At 47.0% G+C, this 21,434-nt stretch overlaps 1 protein-coding gene across 1 annotated transcript; it reads left to right on the plus strand.

Moving 5' to 3' along the window:
- Positions 1-5,247: 5,247 nt before the first annotated feature.
- Positions 5,248-18,982, plus strand: LOC148775629 (2-acylglycerol O-acyltransferase 2-like). The gene is made up of 6 exons (XM_088843498.1): positions 5,248-5,353; positions 11,548-11,726; positions 14,837-15,041; positions 15,358-15,532; positions 16,608-16,807; positions 18,068-18,982. Exons 1-6 carry the CDS (start codon positions 5,263-5,265, stop codon positions 18,220-18,222), a joined length of 1,005 nt encoding a protein of 334 aa, XP_088699624.1. The 5' UTR covers positions 5,248-5,262; the 3' UTR covers positions 18,223-18,982.
- The last annotated feature ends 2,452 nt before the right edge of the window (positions 18,983-21,434 follow it).

Raw genomic sequence — 21,434 nt, forward strand, 5'->3', positions numbered from 1 at the left:
CTACTCACTTTGGTGTTCCTCCTCTTCATTTCAATCATAGTGCCTACAATTGGGAACAAATCAAATTTCATTTACAAAACATGCATGATAATGCCTCTCTGAATGTACAATTACTGCAAAAGGAAATCTTTGAAACCTTTTCTAAACGTCTGTCCTCTTCTGCTAATTTGGAAACTTTAGCTGAACAACTAGCTGATCAATTATCTGGGCTAGACCAACGAGAATGGTTTCAAAGTATTACCCACAGCATTGGGAAGATCCCCTGGAGAAGGGAAAGGCTACCTACTCCAATATTCTTGCCTGGAGAAGTTCATGGACTCTATAGTCCACGGGTTCACAAAGAGTCCACACTATTGAGCTACTTTAACTTCACTTGAATAGTGGGAAATGTTACCTCAATATGTTATGTTAAAGGTTGATATTTTTGTATTATTTCTTTTCTCTAACCTACCACAAACTTATCTATTTTTAATTGCTTTTGTTGTTTTGACGGTAAATTGTGTCCAACTCTTTGTGATTCCATGAAGTGTAGCGCGTTAGGCTCCTCTGTCTATGGGATTTCACGGGCAAAATTACTGAACTCAGTTGCCATTTCCTTCTCCAGGGGATCTTCCTGACCCAATGTCAACCCTTCGTCTCCTGCATTAACAGGCAGATTCTTTACCACTGAGATACCAAAGAGGCCCATCCATTTGCAAAATACAATATAAATTACCAAAGAAATGAAGAGAACAAACAGTTCAAATCCAGTTTTTAATTGTTAGTTTCATACACATAGAACTGCTTTGCCACATTGCTCTAAGGTATCTGAGCAGTTTCTCTCCAACTCTGTACTTACCTTGTCCGGTACCAGTAATAGGTAGGTGGTGGACAAGGCAGGTCCTCAGACGACACAGGAGCCACACTGGCCCAGGACATAGAGTGCTCCCTGGTTGTTTCCTTGTAAGGAGGTTGTGAGGTGAAGGGCACAGAACCCTGGTGGACTGCTGAGCACTGTATATGGATCAGTAGGGGGCCCCATCTTAGCCCCTGATGACCAGTAGGATGAGGAGCTCTGAGAAGGGAAGGACTTGTCTGAAGTCACATAGCTGAGAGGTGGCCAATACAAGACTGGTCTCAGCTCTCATCCAGGGCTCTTCCAACCTGTTTTGAGTTAGGACCGTGGAAAATGACTGCTGGATGCACCTTCAGGAAGGCAGGGTGATCCCAGCTGCAGAGTTTCCTGAACAGGGGTAACTCATCCTAGACAGATCCAGGTGGAATGTCACCTTTGACCACTTTAGCCCAATTCAGGACTTCTCTGAGAACCTATTTTGGTCTAGCTTCTCCCTCTGCCTAATTTCACTGTCTTTTTTGTTCATAAATTTTCCAGTAGGAAGAATGCAATGAATAAAGTCATGTTCACCATTCATGAAGAGGAAATGGAAATCAATACTATGCCCTGATATCACTTTCAGTTCAATTCAGTTCAGTTCACTTGCTCAGTCAGATCCAACTATGCAAGCCAAAGGACTACAGCACGCCAGGCTTCCCTGTTCATTGCCAACAATGGGAGTTTAGTCAAACTCATGTCCATAGAGTCAATGATGCCATCCAGTATCTCATTCTCTGTTGTCCACTTCTCCTCCTGCCTTCAATCTTTCAAGCATCAGGGTCTTTCCAATGATCTGTTCTTTGCATCAGGTGGCCAAAGTATTGGAGTTTCAGCTTCAGCATCAGTCTTTCCAATGAATATTCAGGATTGATTTCCTTTAGGATGGACTGGTTGTATCACCTTGAAGTCCAAGGGACTCTCAAGAGTCTTCTCCAACACCACAGTTCAAAAGCATCAATTCTTCTGCACTCAGCTTTCTTTATAGTCCAACTCTCACATCCATACGTGACTACTGGAAAAACCATAGCTTTGACTAGACAGACCTTGGTTGCCAAAGTGCCATCTCTGCTTTTTAATATGCTGTCTAGGTCGGTCATAGCTTTTCTTCCAAGGAGTAGTGTCTTTTAATTTCATGGCTACAGTCTCCATCTGCAGTCATTTTGGAGCCCCCCAAAATAAAACCTGTCTTTGTTTCCATTGTTTCCCCTTCTATGTGCCATAAGTGATGGGACCAGATGCCAAGGTCTTAGTTTTCCGAATGTTGAGTTTTAAGCCAACTTTTTCATTCTTTTTCACTTTCATCAAGAGGCTCTTTGGTTCTTCTTCACTTTAAGCCATAAGCATGGTGTCATCTGCATATCTGAGATTATTGATATTTCTCCCGGCAATCTTGATTCCAGCTTGTGCTTTTCTAGCCCGGAAATTCTCATGATGTACTCCAAAATCACTGCAGATGCTGATTGCAGCCATGAAATTAAAAGACGCTTGCTCCTTGGAAGGAAAGTTATGACCAACATTGATAGTATATTAAAAAGCAGAGACATTACTTTGCCGACCAAGGTCCGTCTAGTCAAGGCAATGGTTTTTCCCGTGGTCATGTATGGATGTGAGAGTTGGACTGTGAAGAAAGCTGATCGCCGAAGAATCGATGCTTTTGAACTGTGGTGTTGGAGAAGACTCTTGAGAGTCCCTTATACTGCAAGGAGATCCAACCAGTCCATTCTAAAGGAGATCAATCCTGGATGTTCATTGGAGGGACTGATGCTAAAGCTGAAACTGCAATACTTTGGCCACCTCATGAGACGAGTTGACTCACTGGAAAAGACTCTGATGCTGGGAAAGGTTGGGGGCGGGAGGAGAAGGGGACGACGGAGAATGAGATGGCTGGATGGCATCACCGACTCTGTGGACATGAGTTTGAGTGTACTCTGGGAGTTGGTGATGGACAGGGAGGCCTGGCGTGCTGTGATTCATGGGGTCGCGGAGAGTCGGACACGACTGAGCGACTGAACTGAACTGAACTGAACTCTGCATATAAATTAAGTGAACAGTGTGACAATATACAGCCTTGTCATACTCCTTTCCTGATTTAGAACCAGTTTGTTGTTCCATGTCCAGTTGTAACTGTTGCTTCTTGACTTGCAGATTTCTCAAAAGCCGGTCAAGTGGTCTGGTTTTCCCATCTCTTTAAGAAATTTCCACAGTTTGATGTGATCCACATGGTCAAAGGTTTTAGCATCGTCAATAAAGCAGAAGTAGATGTTTTTCTGGAAGTGATTTCTTTTTCGATGATCCAATGGATGTTGGCAATTTGATCTCTGGTTCTTTTGCCTTTTCTAAATCCAGCTTGAACATCTGGAAATTCACAGTTCATGTACTGTTGAAGCCTGACATGGTGAATTTTGCCTATTACTTTGAAAGCATGTGAGATGAGTGCAGTTGTGTGGTTGTTTGAACATTCTTCGGAATTGCCTTTCTTTGGGATTGAAATAAAGACTGACTTTTCGATTCCTGTGGTAGGTGCTGAGTTTTCCAAATTTGCTGGCATATTGAGTGCAGCACTTTCACAGCATCATCTTGTAGGATTTGAAATAGCTCAACTGGAATTCCATCAACTCTACTAGCTTAGTTCATAGTGATGCTTCCTAAGTCCCAAGATGTTTGGCTCTAGGTGTGTGATCACACCATCAAGGCTATCTGGGTCATGAAGATTTATTTTTACAGTTCATGTGTGTTTTCTTGCCATTTCTTCATAATATCTTCTGCTTCTGTTAGGTCCATGCCTTACTGTCCTTTATAGTGCCCATCTTAGATGAAATGATATCACTCTACACACCAGCAAATAAGACTTCCAACTACGCAAGTGCCAGAGAAGATATGTATCTGGACACTGCATATATTCTGTTCAAAGTCTACATTGGTGCTACAGTTTTCTGCAAAGGCCTGGCACTACTGCTCCTTAGCTTGTGCAATCACATACCCAGCAGTCCCTCTGGCTTGTGAGTCAGTGGGAGGAATAAGGGCACAAGGACAGGGACCCGCAAGAATGTCATCACAGTCCGTCAAAGTGGCTGGCTGTGGTAGTGGAAAGCAGCTTTTCATCACAAGAGATATTTAAATCAATAAAGAGCAGAACATGAACTTGATGAAATTATATTTAAAGACTTGTAAACATTTTCAAGCATACTCACTATGATTAGGAAACCACTGTAACCACAATGAAATTTCTAGGACACCTAGGCCATCAGGCATGAAAGGCAGCGTCATAAGCACTGGATGACCAGGATAATCCCTGTGTGACCACTTTGGAAAGCCCTGTGGCTATGTGGAGACTGTAGCATGGGCAGGTGAGGGGAAGTCAAGTTCAGTTTTAGACGGGCTGTGATGGAGGTGCCACACAGGTCGTGAGCGAAGATGTCACGTTCCGACGTACATAGTCAAATCTGGAGCTCGCAGGGAAGTCAGGGCTAGAGATACAGTTTGGAAGTGCTCGTCATGTGGACAGACTCTAAGGCTGTGAGCCTGGAGGAGGTCTCTGGAGCGGGGAGGGTGGAGAGAAGAGGGAAGATCCAAGGACTGAGGGCCCTGAAACACTTCGACTGGTGAAGGATAAGAGTCACCATGGAGACGCAGATGTAGACGGAGGGGCAGGAGGGGAACCAGGAGAGGGTGGTGTCCACAGATCAAGTGGTTTCAAGGAGGAGGGAAGAAGCAGTTGTGTCTGAGGCAGCTGAGAGGTCAAAATGAGAGCTGAGAATTGATCACGTATTCAGCAGTGTGGAGGCCACTTGTGAAGTTGTCAAGGGTAGTTCCATGGAACAGTGGCATCTGAGATCTGGAAGTGGGAGGACAGATTGGAGGAGAGGGCATGGAAATTAGACGGCTCTTCTGTGAGTTTTTCTGTCCAGGCAAACTGAGGAAAAAGCCAGATGAAGAGATAGTGGGGCCTAGAGATATTTATATGGGAGCTCATAGTTCTTATATGTAAAGGGGAACCGTGCACCTGTCAGGTGAAAGGAGACAATTACTGCAGCCAGATAGTTGTGTAAGTGTAAAGAGGACAGGATTGCCCTATACTTCCTGCTTTATTTGCCAAGTAATGGGCAAGATTTGAGCAAAGGTGATCTGGCAGATAATGTATTGCCTGAAGAGTCCAGTGCACTTCTCTTCCTCTGTAGTAAGTTTAGTCCAGGCCAGGTGATTTTAAATATTTCACCTAGGATACTGCACCCTGCCAGGGTAGGTGCAATGAGACTCTACGGCTGGCTGGTCACCCTTCCTCCCCACTCCCACAAATACTTAACAACCTCTGGCAGCAACAAAAAGCAGCAGTGTCTCAGACCACAGCAGAGCTCAGAGAAGCCTCCAGAGGAAGCAGAGGAATCAGCATGGTGGAGTTTGCACCTTTGTTTGTGCCACTGGAACGCAGGCTGCAGACCTTTGCGGTCCTGCAGTTGATCTTCTCTTACTTGGCCCTGCGTAAGGAAAACTGAGATGGGTTTGGGAGGCCTTGGGCACTTGCCACTTCAGGTGTACATGGTGCATTGATGTGGAAAGATACAGATCTTAAGGTGGATGCTGAACCTAGTGCCTGAGGATCACCTGGGCTGAGGGACATCTTGTTCACATGGCCTTGGGGAAGCTTTGCCAGCTAGAATTGTCTGACTGTCCATGCCCACATCAGCCCAGCCTGGGACCTGGGGGTATCTAGAGGAGGACAGAGGGTCAAGTTCCTTGAGTCTGGAATTAGAAGAAGGACAGGTGAGAAAAGGCATCCGAACCCTCTGATGCCATGAACAGTAGCTTGTACCTTGTACCTTATCTCAAGGGCAAAGGGGATCCCCAGGAAGCCTTTAGGTACAGGAGTGACAATGTCCAATCTGTGGGAGACAAGCTGTAATTTAGGGATCTTCTGTGTTGGAGTGTTGGGGGTGACAGATGACAGGGAGCCTTTGTTATCAAATCATATTTGAGTCTACTTATCTGAATAGGGTAAAGCTCCTAAATGATAGTGGGTTGTGGTGAAAGAAAGTGTAAGCTTTATTACAGGGGCCAAGCAAGTAGTCCAGAGAGTTAAGCCGCAAAATGCATGAAACCCCTTTGATTACCTGGGACCAGTGTCTAGAGACTGAACAAGGTAAAATTGCTGGGCGCATGAACAGCTCTTAGAGAATCGTCTGATTGCTTGTTGATGAGGTAACTGGGAGTCACCATCATCAACCTTCTGGTTTGCCCTGGTCTATGGGCTGGTGAGCAACTTCTTCCATCTGCTGGGAGTTCAGTATTTGCAAAGCTGCTCAATGATGAGTCTCAACATTATCTATGGCTCTTGGGAACAAACTAAAATTCTTTGAATTTGTGGAACGGTTAAACTGTTATTTATTGATTGATTGGGAGTGTTTTCTTTCTGTATTTATGATTTCTGTTAATAATTTTACTTTTGAAATTTGGGGAAGGCTTAGGAAGCTGAAGATTTTCTACAAATCAGAGGCAGGCAGAGAACATGAGGGACCTTTCCCAGGAAGGCTGCATAGGTCCTGCTCAATTACACAGTCACAGTCTACATCAGGGGTCACCATATAGATCCATGATCGAAATCCAGGTCCCTGATTGTTTTTGTGTTTGTACAGCCCATAAGCGAAGTATGTTTTTTTTTCCATTTTAAATGCTTGCATTTTAAATGATTCTGTGCCTATGCAATATCCTCCAAGTTTCCTTTTGAGCCCCAGTGTCTGAAATGCTTACAATTTGGCTCTTTAAAAGATTGCTTACCCTGGTCTATGGAGGCTGGCCTTGGGTGGAGAGAAGGGGCTTTTTTCCAAAGATATTAGGAATAAATCTAGAAGGCGAATTGTACAGGCCTTCAGGAAAGTTAAGTTTTCCCAGGAGGCCAGTAAATGCTGCACGTATAGTGAAGAGATGGTTCATACTGGCCTAGTATGAGCAGTTGTTTGTTGCCGCTGCTGCTGCTAAGTCGCTTCAGTCGTGTCCGACTCTGCGCGACGCCATAGACGGCGGCCCACCAGGCTCTGCCGTCCCTGGGATTCTCCAGGCAAGAACACTGGAGTGGGTTGCACAGTTGTTTGTGTAGGGGCAAAGATGTGGCCAGAAAGTTCCACCGGAACCTGTTACTGAGGACTCAGGCCCCAGCAACAAATAATTTCCAGTGGGTTATTTGTATAATCTGTTTCTTTCCTCTTTTTTAATTCACACACTCACACAGGAAGGTAAGCTCCTTTCAGATAGTTGGTCTTGTTCTCATCGCATCTCAATCTCCAAAAGAGTTAATGTTGAATAATGCTTTGTGAATGAATGAATGTTGGGAGCATGATATGGACATAATAGTAGACTTGAAACCACCACTCATCCTACTGGCTTTCTGTATGAGGTTAGCTAACCTGAATACCCTCTCTGGGTCTTGGTAAAGTGGGATCTTACGTCTTTCCTTCTTGGTATTATGAGGGGAAAGAAGGTGTTTCCTTTCTTTAGGGTCTGAAAAGGCACCCAAGTTAAGATTTTGCCTGCTGACAGTACTTAAAGGAGAGGTCAGAGTGAGGGAGACATTTAGATGGGGGAGTTTTATGGATGAAGTAGAAATACCCACATTTATAAATTATTTTTTCTGACTGAAAAACAAATACATGCTATTTTAACACATTGAAACAAAATGTGTGTTCTAAGAGTCAAAGATTTCCCCCAAATCCTACCCTACAATGAACAGCTATTAACACCTTGGTCTTATTCTCTCAACCTAGATGGAAGTTCTAATTTCTGGGTACAGAGGTTCAGTTTAGGAAGATGAAAAGAGTTCTAAGATGAAGGTTGATATAGTTACACAACAATGTGAATTAATTACACCAAATTGACTCTCAAAAATCAATTCGAGTATATGTCCATGAGAGGGGTTGCTGGGTCCTATTGTATTCTAATATTTTTATAAGAAATCTCCATACTGTTCTCCTTAAGGCCTCTGTCATGAGCCCATAATTTGGAAGGAAATAATCTCCCCAGTGTTCATAATAGCACATTAACAATAGCTAGGAGATGGAAGCCACCTCAACATCCATTCAGTTCAGTTCAGTCGCTCAGTCGTGTCCGACTGTCCGCGACCCCATGAATCACAGCACGCCAGGCCTCCCTGTCCATCACCAACTCCCGGAGTTCACTCAAACTCATGTCCACAGAGTTGGTGATGCCATCCAGCCATCTCATTCTCGGTCGTCCCCTTCTCCTCCTGCCCCCAACCTTTCCCAGCATCAGAGTCTTTTCCAGTGAGTCAAATCATCGCATGAGGTGGCCAAAGTATTGCAGTTTCAGCTTTAGCATCAGTCCTTCCAATGAACACCCAGGATCGATCTCCCTTAGAATGGACTGGTTGGATCTCCTTGCGGTACAAGGGACTCTCAAGAGTCTTCTCCAACACCACAGTTCAAAAGCATCAATTCTTCGGCGATCAGCTTTCTTCACAGTCCAACTCTCACATCCATACATGACCACGGGAAAAACCATAGCCTTGACTAGACGGACCTTTGTTGGCAAAGTAATGTCTCTGGTTTTTAATATATGATCAAGGTTGGTCATAACTTTCCTTCCAAGGAGTAAGCGTCTTTTAATTTCATGGCTGCAATCAGCATCTGCAGTGATTTTGGAGCCCCAAAAAATAAAGTCTGACACTGTTTCCACTGTTTCCCCATCTATTTCCCATGAAGTGATGGGACCAGATGCCATGATCTTCATTTTCTGAATGTAGAGCTTGAAGTCAACATTTTCACTCTCCTCTTTCACTTAAATCAAGAGGCCTTTGAGTTCCTCTTCACTTTCTGCCATAAGGGTGTTGTCATCTGAATATCTGAGGTTATTGATATTTCTCCCAACAAGGTTGATTCCAACTTGTGCTTCTTCCAGCCCAGCGTTCCTCATGATGTACTCTGCATACAAGTTAAATAAGCAAGGTGACAATATGCAGCCTTGACGTACTCCTTTTCCTATTTGGAACCAGTCTGTTGTTTTATGTACAGTTCTGACTGTTGCTTCCTGACCTGTGTACAGGTTTCTCAAGAGTCAGGTCAGGTGGTCTGGGATTCCCATCTCTTTCAAAATGTTCTACAGTTCATTGTGATCCACACAGTCAAAGGCTTTGGCATAGTCAATGAAGCAGAAATAGATGTTTTTCTGGAACTCTCTTGCTTTCTCCATGATCCAGCAGATGTTGGCAATTTGATCTCTGGTGCCTCTGCCTTTTCTAAAACCTGCTTGAACATCTGGCAGTTCACAGTTCACATATTGCTGAAGCCTGGCTTGGAGAATTTTGAGCATGACTTTACTAGCGTGTGAGATGAGTGCAATTGTGCGGTAGTTTGAGCATTCTTTGGCATTGCCTTTCTTTGGGATTGGAATGAAGACTGACCTTTTCCAATCCTGTGACCACTGCTGAGTTTTCCAAATTTGCTGGCATATTGAGTGCAGCACTTTCACAGCATCATCTTTCAGGATTTGAAATAGCTCAACTGGAATTCCATCACCTCCACTAGCTTTGTTCGTAGTGATGCTTTCTAAGGCCCACTTGACTTCACATTCCAAGATGTCTGGCTCTAGGTCAGTGATGACATTATCGTGACTATCTTGGTCATGAAGATCTTTTTTGTACAGTTCTTCTGTGTATTCTTGCCACCGCTTCTTAGAGTAATGCATAAACAAGATGCCATAATACAGGCAATGGAATATTACTCAGTCACAAAAAGGAACATATTAACACCATTTTCAGCACCTGTGTGAACATGGAGATGGTCAAACTGAGGGAAGATAGTCAAAGAAAGACAAATATCACATGATATCACTTATATGCAGAATCAAAAAAGAGGTACAGATCTACTTATTTACAAAACAGAAGTAAGAAAAAAACACATGGTTAACAGGGGATAGGGGCGAAGGATAAATTGGGAGATTTGGATTCACAACACTACCCTCTGTATAATAGATAATAATAAGAATCTGCTGTTAAGCACTGGAATTTGTACTCACTACTCTGTAATGATCTGTATAGGAAAGGAATTAAAAAGCAAACCAGAGTCAATATGTGAATGAGTTTAACAGATTTACTTTCCTATACAACTGAAACTAATACAACATGTAAATGAACTATACTCTAATGGAAACTTTAAAAAAAAGTACCAAAGAGTCACTTTGATAACTGGTATATGATAAACATATTTTGCCATCATTATCATTGAAAGGACAAAACAAAGTGCTCCAAACACAACCCTGAAGCCAGCACAAGGAGGGCAGGAATTTCTGTCCATTGTTCACGGCTTAACCACCGGCACCCAACAGGTTGGAAGTGCTCTGTAGAAAGCGAACCTCTGTGAGCCCCAAACTACTTTGATTTATGCATTTTGCTACTATTCAGACTGGGCTTTCCCAATGCCTCAGCAGTAAAGAAACTGCCTGCATGCAGGAGCCACAGGAGATGCGGGTTTGATCCCTGAGTTTGGAGAGTCCCTAGTGGAGAGCATGGCAACTAAAACGAGTGTTCTTGTCTGGAGAATCCCATGAACAGTGGAGCCATGAGGGCTACAGTCCACAGGGTTGCAAAAACTCAGACAGCACTGAAGCAACTTAGCACCCACACATGCAAGATTCAGACTGGGTCGAAAGACCCCTCCTCCAGGAAGTCGGACATGAATGACAGTCTTGGTTTACCCTACTTTCAAACAGACTACAGGTGGGGGACGAACTTCTTTATGAGTATGAGCAAAGGGTGTCGAGTGGAGACAACGGAATGGAGAGAATGCAATATTCTCTAACAGAGAGGCTCAGTCAGCATCAGATTAGAGACAGCCCTGAAGACCACCTGACCCTGAGTCAAAACCAGGATTAGCCTGTAAAGAAACTCAGAATCATAAGGCTCGGAGGTATTGCTCACCGGGGCTGTTTCTAGCCCTGCTGCAGTCCTGATGAAGAAGCCAAGCATGAGTTGCCCTCTTCCTCCCTCCTTTCTTCAGTGGGACAGGGCCTGGCAGCAAAGGAAAGAGCTCAGCAAAAGCTAGAGCTCAGGGAGTTGTATCAACAGAGCCGCTTAGTGTAGCTGGAACATGAGGCATGAGCCGGAACATGGTGAGTGAGACTGGAACAAGAGAGGGTTTGGGCCACCAGTGGGGAGTATGAGCTCAGGCTGAGCTGCTTGAGCTGAGTGTCAAAGTTATAAGAAGTCATGGGGGCACTTTACCTAAAGAGGGAATGTGGTGGGATGTATCTATGGAAAGATGGGCTGGGAGTAGACAGGAGCTGGGCTGGGTAGAGAGAATACCTTTCCTCTGGGGTTCTAAAGATTGGGTACCAGAAAAGTTCAAGCTGTCACATCTCCATCAGGCCTTTAGTGAGCATCTGGTGGATACAGAGAGAAAAGGAGGTGGAGGGGGAAGACTCAAATGAGTAAGCAATCTGGTGCAGTGGGTCAATGCGAGTTTGAAATTAGGCCAACTGGTTTCAAATCCAAGCTCTCAATGTGCTACTGGTGATGTTGACAACATTCTCCCTTCCTCCAAACCTTGGGAAGCTGATCTCTTCCTCCTAGGAGTGGGGCTGGAATGGATAGTGCTGCTAGAGCTGGGTAAACAGGGAGAGCTTGTTCCTTCATATCTCTGACCACTAATGGTCCCTCTTTCTTTTCCCAGACTTTGTCTGCAGCATAGTCTTCATTGGACTCCTGTTCACAAGATTCTGGTTGATCAGTATCCTGTATGCAATCTGGTGGTACCTGGATCGAGACAGGCCATGGCAGGGGGGCAGGCAGAGTGCTTTCATAAGGCGCTGGACCATATGGAAGTACACGAAGGACTATTTCCCCATCTCGGTGAGTATGGGGCAGACTAGGGAGTGGTCAGGACCACAGTCCCCACGTGTCCATGGGGATGTTTGACCCTGTGTGCAGTGAGCAGAATACTGGGCCAGGAGCAGGAGACAGGCTTCTACCACTATATGGCTAGGGGAAGAATCAACTACTGTCTGAATATGGTTGTCTGACTTCAGTGAGGTGAGGACACTATGACAAATGATGAATGAACAGGATTTGAGGAATGGCAACCCACTCCAGTAGTCTTGCCTGGAGAATCCCATGGACGGAGGAGCCTGTATACTACAATCCATGGGGTCGCTAAGAGTCGGACATGACTGCGCGGCTTCACTTTCACTTTTCACTTTCATGCATTGGAGAAGGAAATGGCAACCCACTCCAGTGTTCTTGCCTGGAGAATCCCAAGGACAGGGCAGCCTGTTGGGCTGCCATCTATGGGTTTGCACACAGTTGGACACGACTGACGTGACTTAGCAGCAGCAGTAGGCCATGTAGTGCAGCTCACTTATGTATCTTACAGGTGTAAATCCCTCAACAGTCTAAGTTTGGGGTGAAGCAATCTGTAATGGAAACAAGATTTTCAGAGCATCTGGATGACACTTTATCAGATGAGGGTACTGATACCCTGAGAGAGAAGAAGGTGTGAGCAAGATATAAAGCAGCTTCTGTTACTGCTTTTAAAGTGTGTGCATTGGCTCTGAGAATAGAAACAGAGCAGAGAGCCCTCAGGGTGACCCTGTGTGTCTGGTATGTTGTGTGTCCTTGGACAGAGCTTTGCTTATTCTCAATCTCAGCTTCCTCCGGCATCCACTAAACAGTCCAGTTCCTCCTCTTCTGCCTATCTCTTAATCTCTGATCTCTGGCTCATGGTACCTCACGTCCATTTTGTACACTGAACTCTGGACCAAGGATCAATCCTTAGGGATGCAGGTCCCTAAATTTTAGGGACTGATGTTTGCTCCATTCTGAATCCCAGACAGACTGAATGCTTGGATGTCAGCAGCTGTGATGGCTGATTATCTAGTGGGACTAGGAAGAGGGAGGCAGCGAGCACACAGAGAGGAGCCAGGCAGGGACAGGCGGCCCTCTCTGGACACAGGAGAGAAGGATGTATACAGTGACACCTCTGCGAGTGGATATCATAGGTTCTAATACAGGGTCTGCAATACGCCCGTTGTACGACCTTGGGTGAGTTACACATGCTCTCTGATGTTCAATTTCTTCATGTGTAAAGTGGAAATCTGCCACATTCATCAGTGGCTTGCGTGGATTCCAGGAGACATCAGGTGATCCTGGGGCTTGCAAGGACAGCATCTGGCTCTCCTTTCACCCCTGCAACTGCTGTCATTTGTACATCTGGCAGAAAAACTCTGCTGAGCGTCTCTATGCTGGTCTTATCTATGTCTGTTCTGTTCCTCCTTTAACCAGGTTTCTCCCCCAGAGGATTTCTCAAATAGGACACTACTGACAATGTGGCAAACATTTTTGCAGAAATTTCATGAGCACAGTGTTCCGATTTGTAGGCCACTGCAGTCCTGTGGCAACAACAGCTGCAGATGGCGGGCAGTACCAATGAGTGGCCAGCAGAGGGAGAGATGACATGCACTTCCACCGCCCTGTCCTGGACTGGGGCCTGCAGGAGGTGCTGCGGCTCACAGATTCTGGACTCTTGTCACCTCCCAGGACAACTTCCAAATCATCCACACACCTTAGCAGAGCAGGCCCTGCAGGAATCTTTGGTTGGCAGTGGATAGGGGCGTCAGAGAGTCTCTGCTATCTACTGGAAACAAGTGTACAACCTTAGGGTTGTCAGGTGTTTTGTTCTGAGGCCTTTCTGAGGACTGTATTCAGAGACAGCCTCTCAGAAATCTCTGAGGAGCTGTTCTGAAAGGGAAGGGAGAAGTCAGTACTTACGGGACTTTGTTGGAAAAAACAAAACAAAACAAGCCATGTAGCTAAACATCAAAAAATTGCTGCCAGTCAAAAAGCAGACATCTCCAGTTAATGATTTTCATGTTTTTCTACATACGGGGAGATACAAAATCTGGGCTCACTGCAATTATTCCTGTGATGTGCATGCTCACTCTCTGTGACCAGTATCCTATTATCTTCCATCCCAAATTCCTTTCAAGGCCCATTGTCAATTGCAGCTACAGTGGTGGCTGACTTGAAGGCAGGCAAGCAACATCCCTTGTCCTAACAACTCTGCTGGGATTACTCCACTCACAGTCTCTGTGCTGTGATTTTATGAGCTAGTGCCTAATGGTAGAGTTTCTAGAGAATTTAGGAGACTACTTCTGAGCACTGGAGCATCTTAATGCACCTTATGGACTTCCTACAGAGGTAATGGTGGAGAATCAGGCCGTGCTTCCCCGAGGACAATTGATTCCCCCTCATCCTGTGATCAGTTCAGGAGCTGGGTTTATGTGTAAGATATCATTTTCCAGGAACAGTAGTGTCTACACAGTCCAAGACCTGGCAGGGATGCAGTGCTGTTGGCAGGCTGTGACCTGGTATCAGGAAGTGCTGCAGACTTGACAGGATACCTCCCTGACCCCTCTCCACCCACACCTGTGGGCATCACTAGAGACTTCATGGCCCTCCTCCCAACCTCTATCTTCTATACCCTGGGGTCTCTTACACAGAGTCACAGGGTCTCAGGTTTCCAGCTCTTTACCCAGAATAGAACTCCAAATGCCACAAAACTTGGTGAGAGGCTCACTCCCTCCTGTTCTGGCTCCTTCATTTTGGTCATGCTCTCCCTGGGACATGGTCTACCTTCATATAGGACAGTGGCTTGTCTCCTGTCTTCTTCCTAGGTGTCCTACCTCTGCATTGTGCAGGGTTCTTCCTTTCCTGGCATACGGCATTGGCCTCATCCATTCGTGGTACTGTGTTCTCTGTCTTTATTCCATAGCCTCCCTGAGTATCTCCTCTGTTTCATGCTTGCACCAGGGACAAGGATCCTCAGACAAGTCATCTCCCATCACAGGACACTCACATGGAGTGTGATAGCACAAGAGATCAGCCCAGAAACTTAGCAGGCAGACAAGAGTGGGGTTTGGGGGGAGTGGGTGAAGCCCTGATTCAACAGATTGCTGTCCCTATAGCTGGTCAAGACTGCTGAGCTGGACCCCTCCCGGAACTACCTCGCTGGCTTCCACCCTCATGGGGTCCTTGCCACTGGAGCATTTACCAACCTGTGCACAGAGAGCACGGGCTTCTCCTCAGTTTTCCCAGGCATCCGCTCACATCTGATGATGCTGCACTGGTGTTTCTGGGCCCCGTTCTACAGGGATTACATCATGTCTTCAGGTGAATTTTTCCACTCTTTCTATCCCAGGACTATGGGGGCTGAATTCATGAGGAGGGATTTGTAAGGAGAACGGCCAATTGTTCTGTACTTCTTCCAAGTGAAGGTGCAGTGGACAAGGAGATGAGACCCAAGGAAGTATTTCCCATAGCTCTGTGCTCAGTGATGAGCTTGGTGGGAGAATTGGGAAAAGGGGTAGTGCTCGGTGCCTGTCATTAGGGGACTGCCAGCTGGGGAGTGGGGAGAGCCCAAGTCACATACTCCTGAACTGTGCTTGCCGCCTTCACACTGTACGTGACCACTTTCCTCTCTCCCCAGGGCTGGTCTCATCAGACAAGGAGAGTGCTACTCACATTCTGAGCAGGAAAGGAGGTGGCAACCTGCTGTCCATTGTTGTTGGGGGCGTCCAGGAGTCACTGAATGCCAGGCCGGGAACCTACAAGCTGGTGCTGAGGAACCGCAAGGGCTTCATCAGGCTCGCCCTCATGCACGGGTATTGGGGAGAGGATTCTGGTTCAGCTGGAGATTGGCAAGGATTATAGTTTGGAGGGAAGACTGCAGAGGCAAATGTAGGTCCTATTTTGGCAGGTAAAGTCTCCATTCATTAACAATGAAGAGTGTATGTTGGTGATAGAAGCACTGTCTCAGGCCCACATACCCAGAGAAGATTCTAGAAGGAAAATTTTGTGACTAAAGGGATTAAGTCTTAAAGGTCATATTGCTGAAAGTTTGCATTCCATCTGATATCTAGGAACTCTAGAGAATGGAGCTTGGGACATAACTTAAAGCTATTCTCCTATCTTTAAACATCTGTGAAGAATACAAAGCTAGCTGGAGGAGATTTTTCCCAGAAAGTCTGCAGATTTTTTTTTTTTTTTTTTAATCTTGGAGGACTCACAGCAGCATTCTGGTTTGTCTCTCATGATCCAGTAACCAGAAAGGGTTAATCTTGGACTTGTGCTGGACCTGCTTCTGTAACTTTAACCCTCATCTTGCAGCTTTTGTTACTGTGGGAACATATAATGGGCTACCTAAGGAAGGTAACCTGAGCTGCCCTGCTGTAAAGGACTGTAAGGAAGTGAAAATTAAACATTCTCCTGCCTGAGGATCCCCATTCTTGGGGACATTTGCAAGGATTAAATAGTCTTTTCAGTTTGTTTCCTCACCTATATCCCAATCTATGATCCATGAAGAACTTGGCAACCTGGCCCTTCAGGATGGTTATTTGGAGGCACTAGCGTGCCATCTTCTTGGTCAGCCACTACGAATAAAGTCCCTTCCCCATCCCAACACTACATCTCAGATCACTGGCCTATCTTGTGGCAAGCAGAGTGAGCATGGACTCAGTAACAATCAAGTGCCAGTCTTTGGCCCTGAGAAGAGCCAAGACCTGCTTGAAGTTCTAAGACAAGACTGTGGCAGTTCTGGGAGAAACTCGAGACCTCTTACTCTTGTCCCAGGGCTCTGTCCTCTGCTCCAGTTCCTGCTCACTAGGTCCCTTCAGGGGGCTAGTTGACCAGCTATGCCTTCTTGCCCCTCCACACGCCCTCTCTCCTGTCTCCCTCTAGGGCAGCTCTGGTGCCGATCTTCTCCTTTGGGGAGAATGACATATATGACCAGGTTGAGAGCTCTCCTGGTTCCTGGTTGCGGTGGTTTCAGGACCGACTTCACAAGAGCATTAGAGGCTCCATCCCTCTCTTCTATGGCCGTGGAGTCTTCCAGTACAGCTTTGGTCTTATGCCCTACCGCCGACCCATCACCACTGTGGGTGAGCCTAGACCCCGGGCTGGGAGGGGAAGGGCTATAGAGAAAGAGGCCTGGGCTTGTGCTGCAAGGAGACCTGGACACAGAGCAGCGCACCCTTCACTTTGTGGAGCACAAGTTCTAGAGTGTGAGACAGACACAGAGGCAAGTAACCCTATGAAAGGCAGTCTAGAATGAGAAGAGTAACAGGGGCGTGAAGCCCAGTAGCCACTACTGATTCCTGAGCCCCTGCAGTGTGTCAGGCACTGCACTGGCTCCTAACATGTGGCAGCTTAGTTTTCCCAACAACTTGTGAGGAGGGACTCTCATCCCCATTTTTTTGATTGCAAACACAGACCCACAGAAGGTAAATCACTTCCAAGAGATCAGGCTGCCCTTGGTATCAAAGTTGAGGTTTGATAGGGGTATTTGACTTTTTATTATGCAAGAGAAGGAGGGTATAATTCTGACTACAGGATCTAATGACAGTAATTAGAGAGGGTGGATACATGACCATGGCAGCTCTGTTAGAATTCTGTGTAAAATGGAAATCAGCAGGCTTTGAAGGAGAGCCAGAGGAATTTCCTTGTAAATAGTGGGCATGGGCTCTAGTCCATAGACTTAGCACCATCTTTCAGCTATTTGCTTTCTTCTTGAATTCCAGCTGGGTTCCAAGGCAGTACTAATAGAGCTGTTCACCTCTACTCACCCAGTCATTTCTTAGTTGAGTCCAGGCAACCCCCTCTAACAAACTTTCTTTACATTGTGTGGTGCATTCCATGAATGTTTATAGTGCTGCTTCCTCCAGACCATTCCCAAGAAAGAAGACATGGCAGCTGCTTTCTGATCCACCTCCTCCCATAGCCACAAGTTCTTCCAATCATGGCATCTGAGAATCCCAGATTCACCTTTCCCTGAAGCTAAGCGTGCATCCCAAGGGCTTACACCCTGGTACTGATTGTTCCTGGCTATGTGACCTTGAACAGGCTATTTAACCTCCCTGGGCCTCATTTCCTCAGCAGTCAAATAGGAATAATACCAGGTAATATCCCCATAGGGTTGTTAAGATAACATAAGAGATAATGCATGCAAATGCCTGCTGGCTGTGTTGTTGATATATCAGAATCTTGAAGTTGACCTTACATCTTAGTAACACAAAAAAGAATTGAAAGGGAGGGAGTTAGAGTGCTTACCTGGTCAGATGACCATTGCAGTGGGAACACCAAGGTCCCTGTGCCTTCAGTGGTTCCTCATCTGGACCACCACTCACCTCTGTGTCTTGCAGTGGGGAAGCCCATCGAGGTGCAGAAGACACCACATCCCTCCCAGGAGGAGGTGGACAGGCTTCACCAGCGCTACGTGAAGGAGCTGGAAAATCTCTTCGAAGCCCACAAGCTCAAGTACAACGTCCCCAGAGACCAACACTTGGAGTTCTGCTGAGCACCTCCCCAGAGTAGGGGCTCTTCCAAAAGGCAGGGCTGGAATTAGGGAGGATGGAGGGAGGTGCTGTGATCTGAGAAGGCTTCCTGGAGGTGTCTGTTGAACACATCTCTAGAGCCTTCACTGACCTCTGAAGCTCCACCCCACACCAGGCCTTGGGTCACAGCTGGCTTCTGTGAGAGGAGACCAACTCTGGCATCAGTGATTTACTCTTTTGCTGTGACTCCTGTGTAATGGGTCCTCTTCATGTCTGCCCACCTGAGAAATGGGAGAGATGCTGGGAGAGAATGATGTCTGTGTCTCTGTCCTTTGTGATCTTGACACTCAATAAGCGGGACAAAGAGCAGCTCCAGTGAGCAAGTTTCTCTTCCTCTGCCTTGAGTGACAGCACAGACAGACAGCAAGTGCAGGGCTTCTCCTAGAAGCTCCTGCATCCTGCATCGTTCCTGTCCCAACTCCTCCCTCCCAGAGCTGGAGAGGAAGGCCAGGCCACAACCTCTTGATTCATCCAGGCACCTTTGAGTTTCTGATCGTATGAGCCCCAGGCTGGCATCCAGAGGGGCCCGTGAGGTGCGGAAGGAGAATTCAGCTCTGTCACTGGCTAAATGACCATGACCAGACTTCTTCACCCTTCTTCTGAGTCTCTGTTTTCCTGCTTGACTAAAGTGAGCTCTCACCTCACTCTATGTCACAAGAGTTGAGAGCTCCATGAGATAGCCCCTACTCATCCTTTGTAACTTCAGCCCTGAGCTTGACACAAAAGGGAGCTCCATAAATGTCAATTTATCAGTGAAAGGATTCTGTTTCAGCCTTCTCCTTTTCTTCCTCCCTACTCCCCAACTGGGAACACTGATCAAAGCCTTGCATTTAATCCCAACCTGGTCCTACAGCCCTGCTGCCATGTTTCCCCTTCCCACATGGTGGATCCAATGGTGCACAGATAGCATGTTGCGTCTTCCTCCCTGACCAGTCAGCTCCAACTTACCACCTCACCTCTGCCCAGCTCTGTGGGAGACAAGGGAGAGGCTAAGTACAGACACAGGGTATACCAGGGAGAGAAGGAACATGAAGAGTGCATGGTCCTGTGTGTCTGCAAGCAGGGAGGGCAAGGGCATGATCTGATGAGAGATATTCTGGGCCACTGGTCAGTGATACACATCATAAGGGAGGGTACAGGATGGGAGCGTTGGGCCAGTAGTCTGAGCCCTAACACACATGTGGGCACTGGGAGCAACTGAGGCTTCCCACTCAGTTCATTCATGAGGAGGCAGCCAACCCGTCCTAGTGTGGAGGGGCAAGAGCTTTGACTTGGGCTGGGGGACCCACTCTCAAGCTCACTCACAAAGCTTCTGGCAGAAGGCTTCAGAGCCCTGCTAGTAGGCTGGTCAATTACCTGGTAGTTGCCACTGACCAGACTTCTCCAGAGCAAGCCTGTCACGAAGGAAAGACAGAGGCTGAGAGAATGAGAGAGCAGCACACACCTTCTAGTACCTAAAATCTCAGTCACTTGGCATCAGTTCTGCCTTATTCTCTCAGTTGGATTCGAGTCCCTAAGTCCATTTCACACTCAGGAGGAGGAGGTGACACCTGGAGGTGATGTCACTGGAGGCATCTTGCCGGCATTACCACAGTGATAGCCCATGAGCCCTCAGAGACTAGACGAGGCAACTCCAGTGCTGTGGGTGCTGCTGGAGGCAGTCTGCCTGCAGGACAAAAGCTGAATAGCCCACACAGCAGAGCCCCATGTGGGGCAAAGTTGTGAGCATAGGTCAGAGGTAAGAATCATGGTTGTGATCCCAGGCCTGGCTGGAACACAGCACAAGGTGCCAATTAGACTTTGGGCACCTGGATGGGGGGTGGGGGATGGGGAGAGATTGATTGGTCCAGAGGGAGGAAGATCCCCTCATTCCCACGACTTTGGGAAAAAAGGAAGCAGAAAGCCTGAACTCAGAGGAGTGCAGCCTAGTGAGGACCCAAATATTATATCCGCACTGGAGTTTATGTGAACAAAGATGTGCTTCAGTGTGTTAAGCACTGACACTGGGCTGCTTGTTCTGCAGTCGGCATCACCATGGATACAGAGAGCCAGGGCTGCACAGCTAGAGTCCAACACTACACAGACCCTGCTCCCTGACAGCCCACAGTGCTCTCAGTCTGCCTGAAGGGACTTGCCCTCATAGGAAGATCTCCCCCCAACATACAGGCTGACTCAGACAGTCCAAGGACCACAGGAGCTGTCAGGTATGGTAGAGAGGCTCAGAGGCCCTCAGGGTTGGGCAGAGCTGGAGTCTCCTCCTGAAATCAGGCTGCTGTTGACCTGGAACAAGTTCTCAGACATCATGACCCACAGGGGACAAAGGACCTACTGGGGTCTAACCTGGTGACACTTCTGGATGGTAATGAAGTGACAGTTGACATGGGGTCAGTCAGCACAGATCTGTCTGCAATTATGTGGGCTGGCCAAGCCTCACCCTTGCATGTGGAATGGACTTTGCTAGGGTCAGGAGATGGGAGAGGTGGGAGTATGGGAGCTGTGAGAGAGCAAAGGCAGAGAGGAGGGAGCGGTCAGAGCACACGTGGGTGAGATTTCGTGGTAAGAGTCAGGGTCAAAGTGAGGTTTAGGAAACAGGAGGCTAAGGTTTAGGAAATAGCAAACTTCTATGGAGATGAAGTGGGCTGTCAGACAGGGTGCCTGTGAATTACTGCCTGCTGTCTGGGGGACTACTGTCCTGTCCAAGGGTTAGGAATTCATCCCCGGGTAGGGAGGAGGCCTGGGAGGTGCCTGGGCTGAAGCGAGTTATGGACCAGATAGAAGGGCAGTGGATGCCTCAGGCTGGACCGAGCGTCTGTCTTAGTTTCCCCACAGCAGGGCAGAGTCAGCTGCCTGAGCAACTTGCTAGTGAGCGCCGACTCTGAGCTGGCCTTGGGTGGATGCTACGCATGCAGGATCTCAGTGTAACTAACTGACCTCCTCATAGACATGAGGTTCTCAACAAGGGTTAAAGACCTTTCTAGAATCCTGATCCCATTATGAAACCTGTGTTCCCAGGTGTCCTTCTATCACCTTGCCTTCTGTGTCCTCAATCTGGGCAGAATTGTACACTGAAAACAGCACTGGAATCAGCTGGGTTCACGCCCCACCCACCAGACCCACCTGCTGGCTGCATGTCCCCTCACAACACTCATTCCCTCCCATCTTCATCTACAAATGG

The sequence above is a fragment of the Moschus berezovskii genome, chromosome 14 (assembly GCF_049115385.1).
Source record: "Moschus berezovskii isolate FMDL1 chromosome 14, NW_MosBer_1.0, whole genome shotgun sequence".
Classification (NCBI taxonomy): Eukaryota; Metazoa; Chordata; class Mammalia; order Artiodactyla; family Moschidae; genus Moschus; species Moschus berezovskii.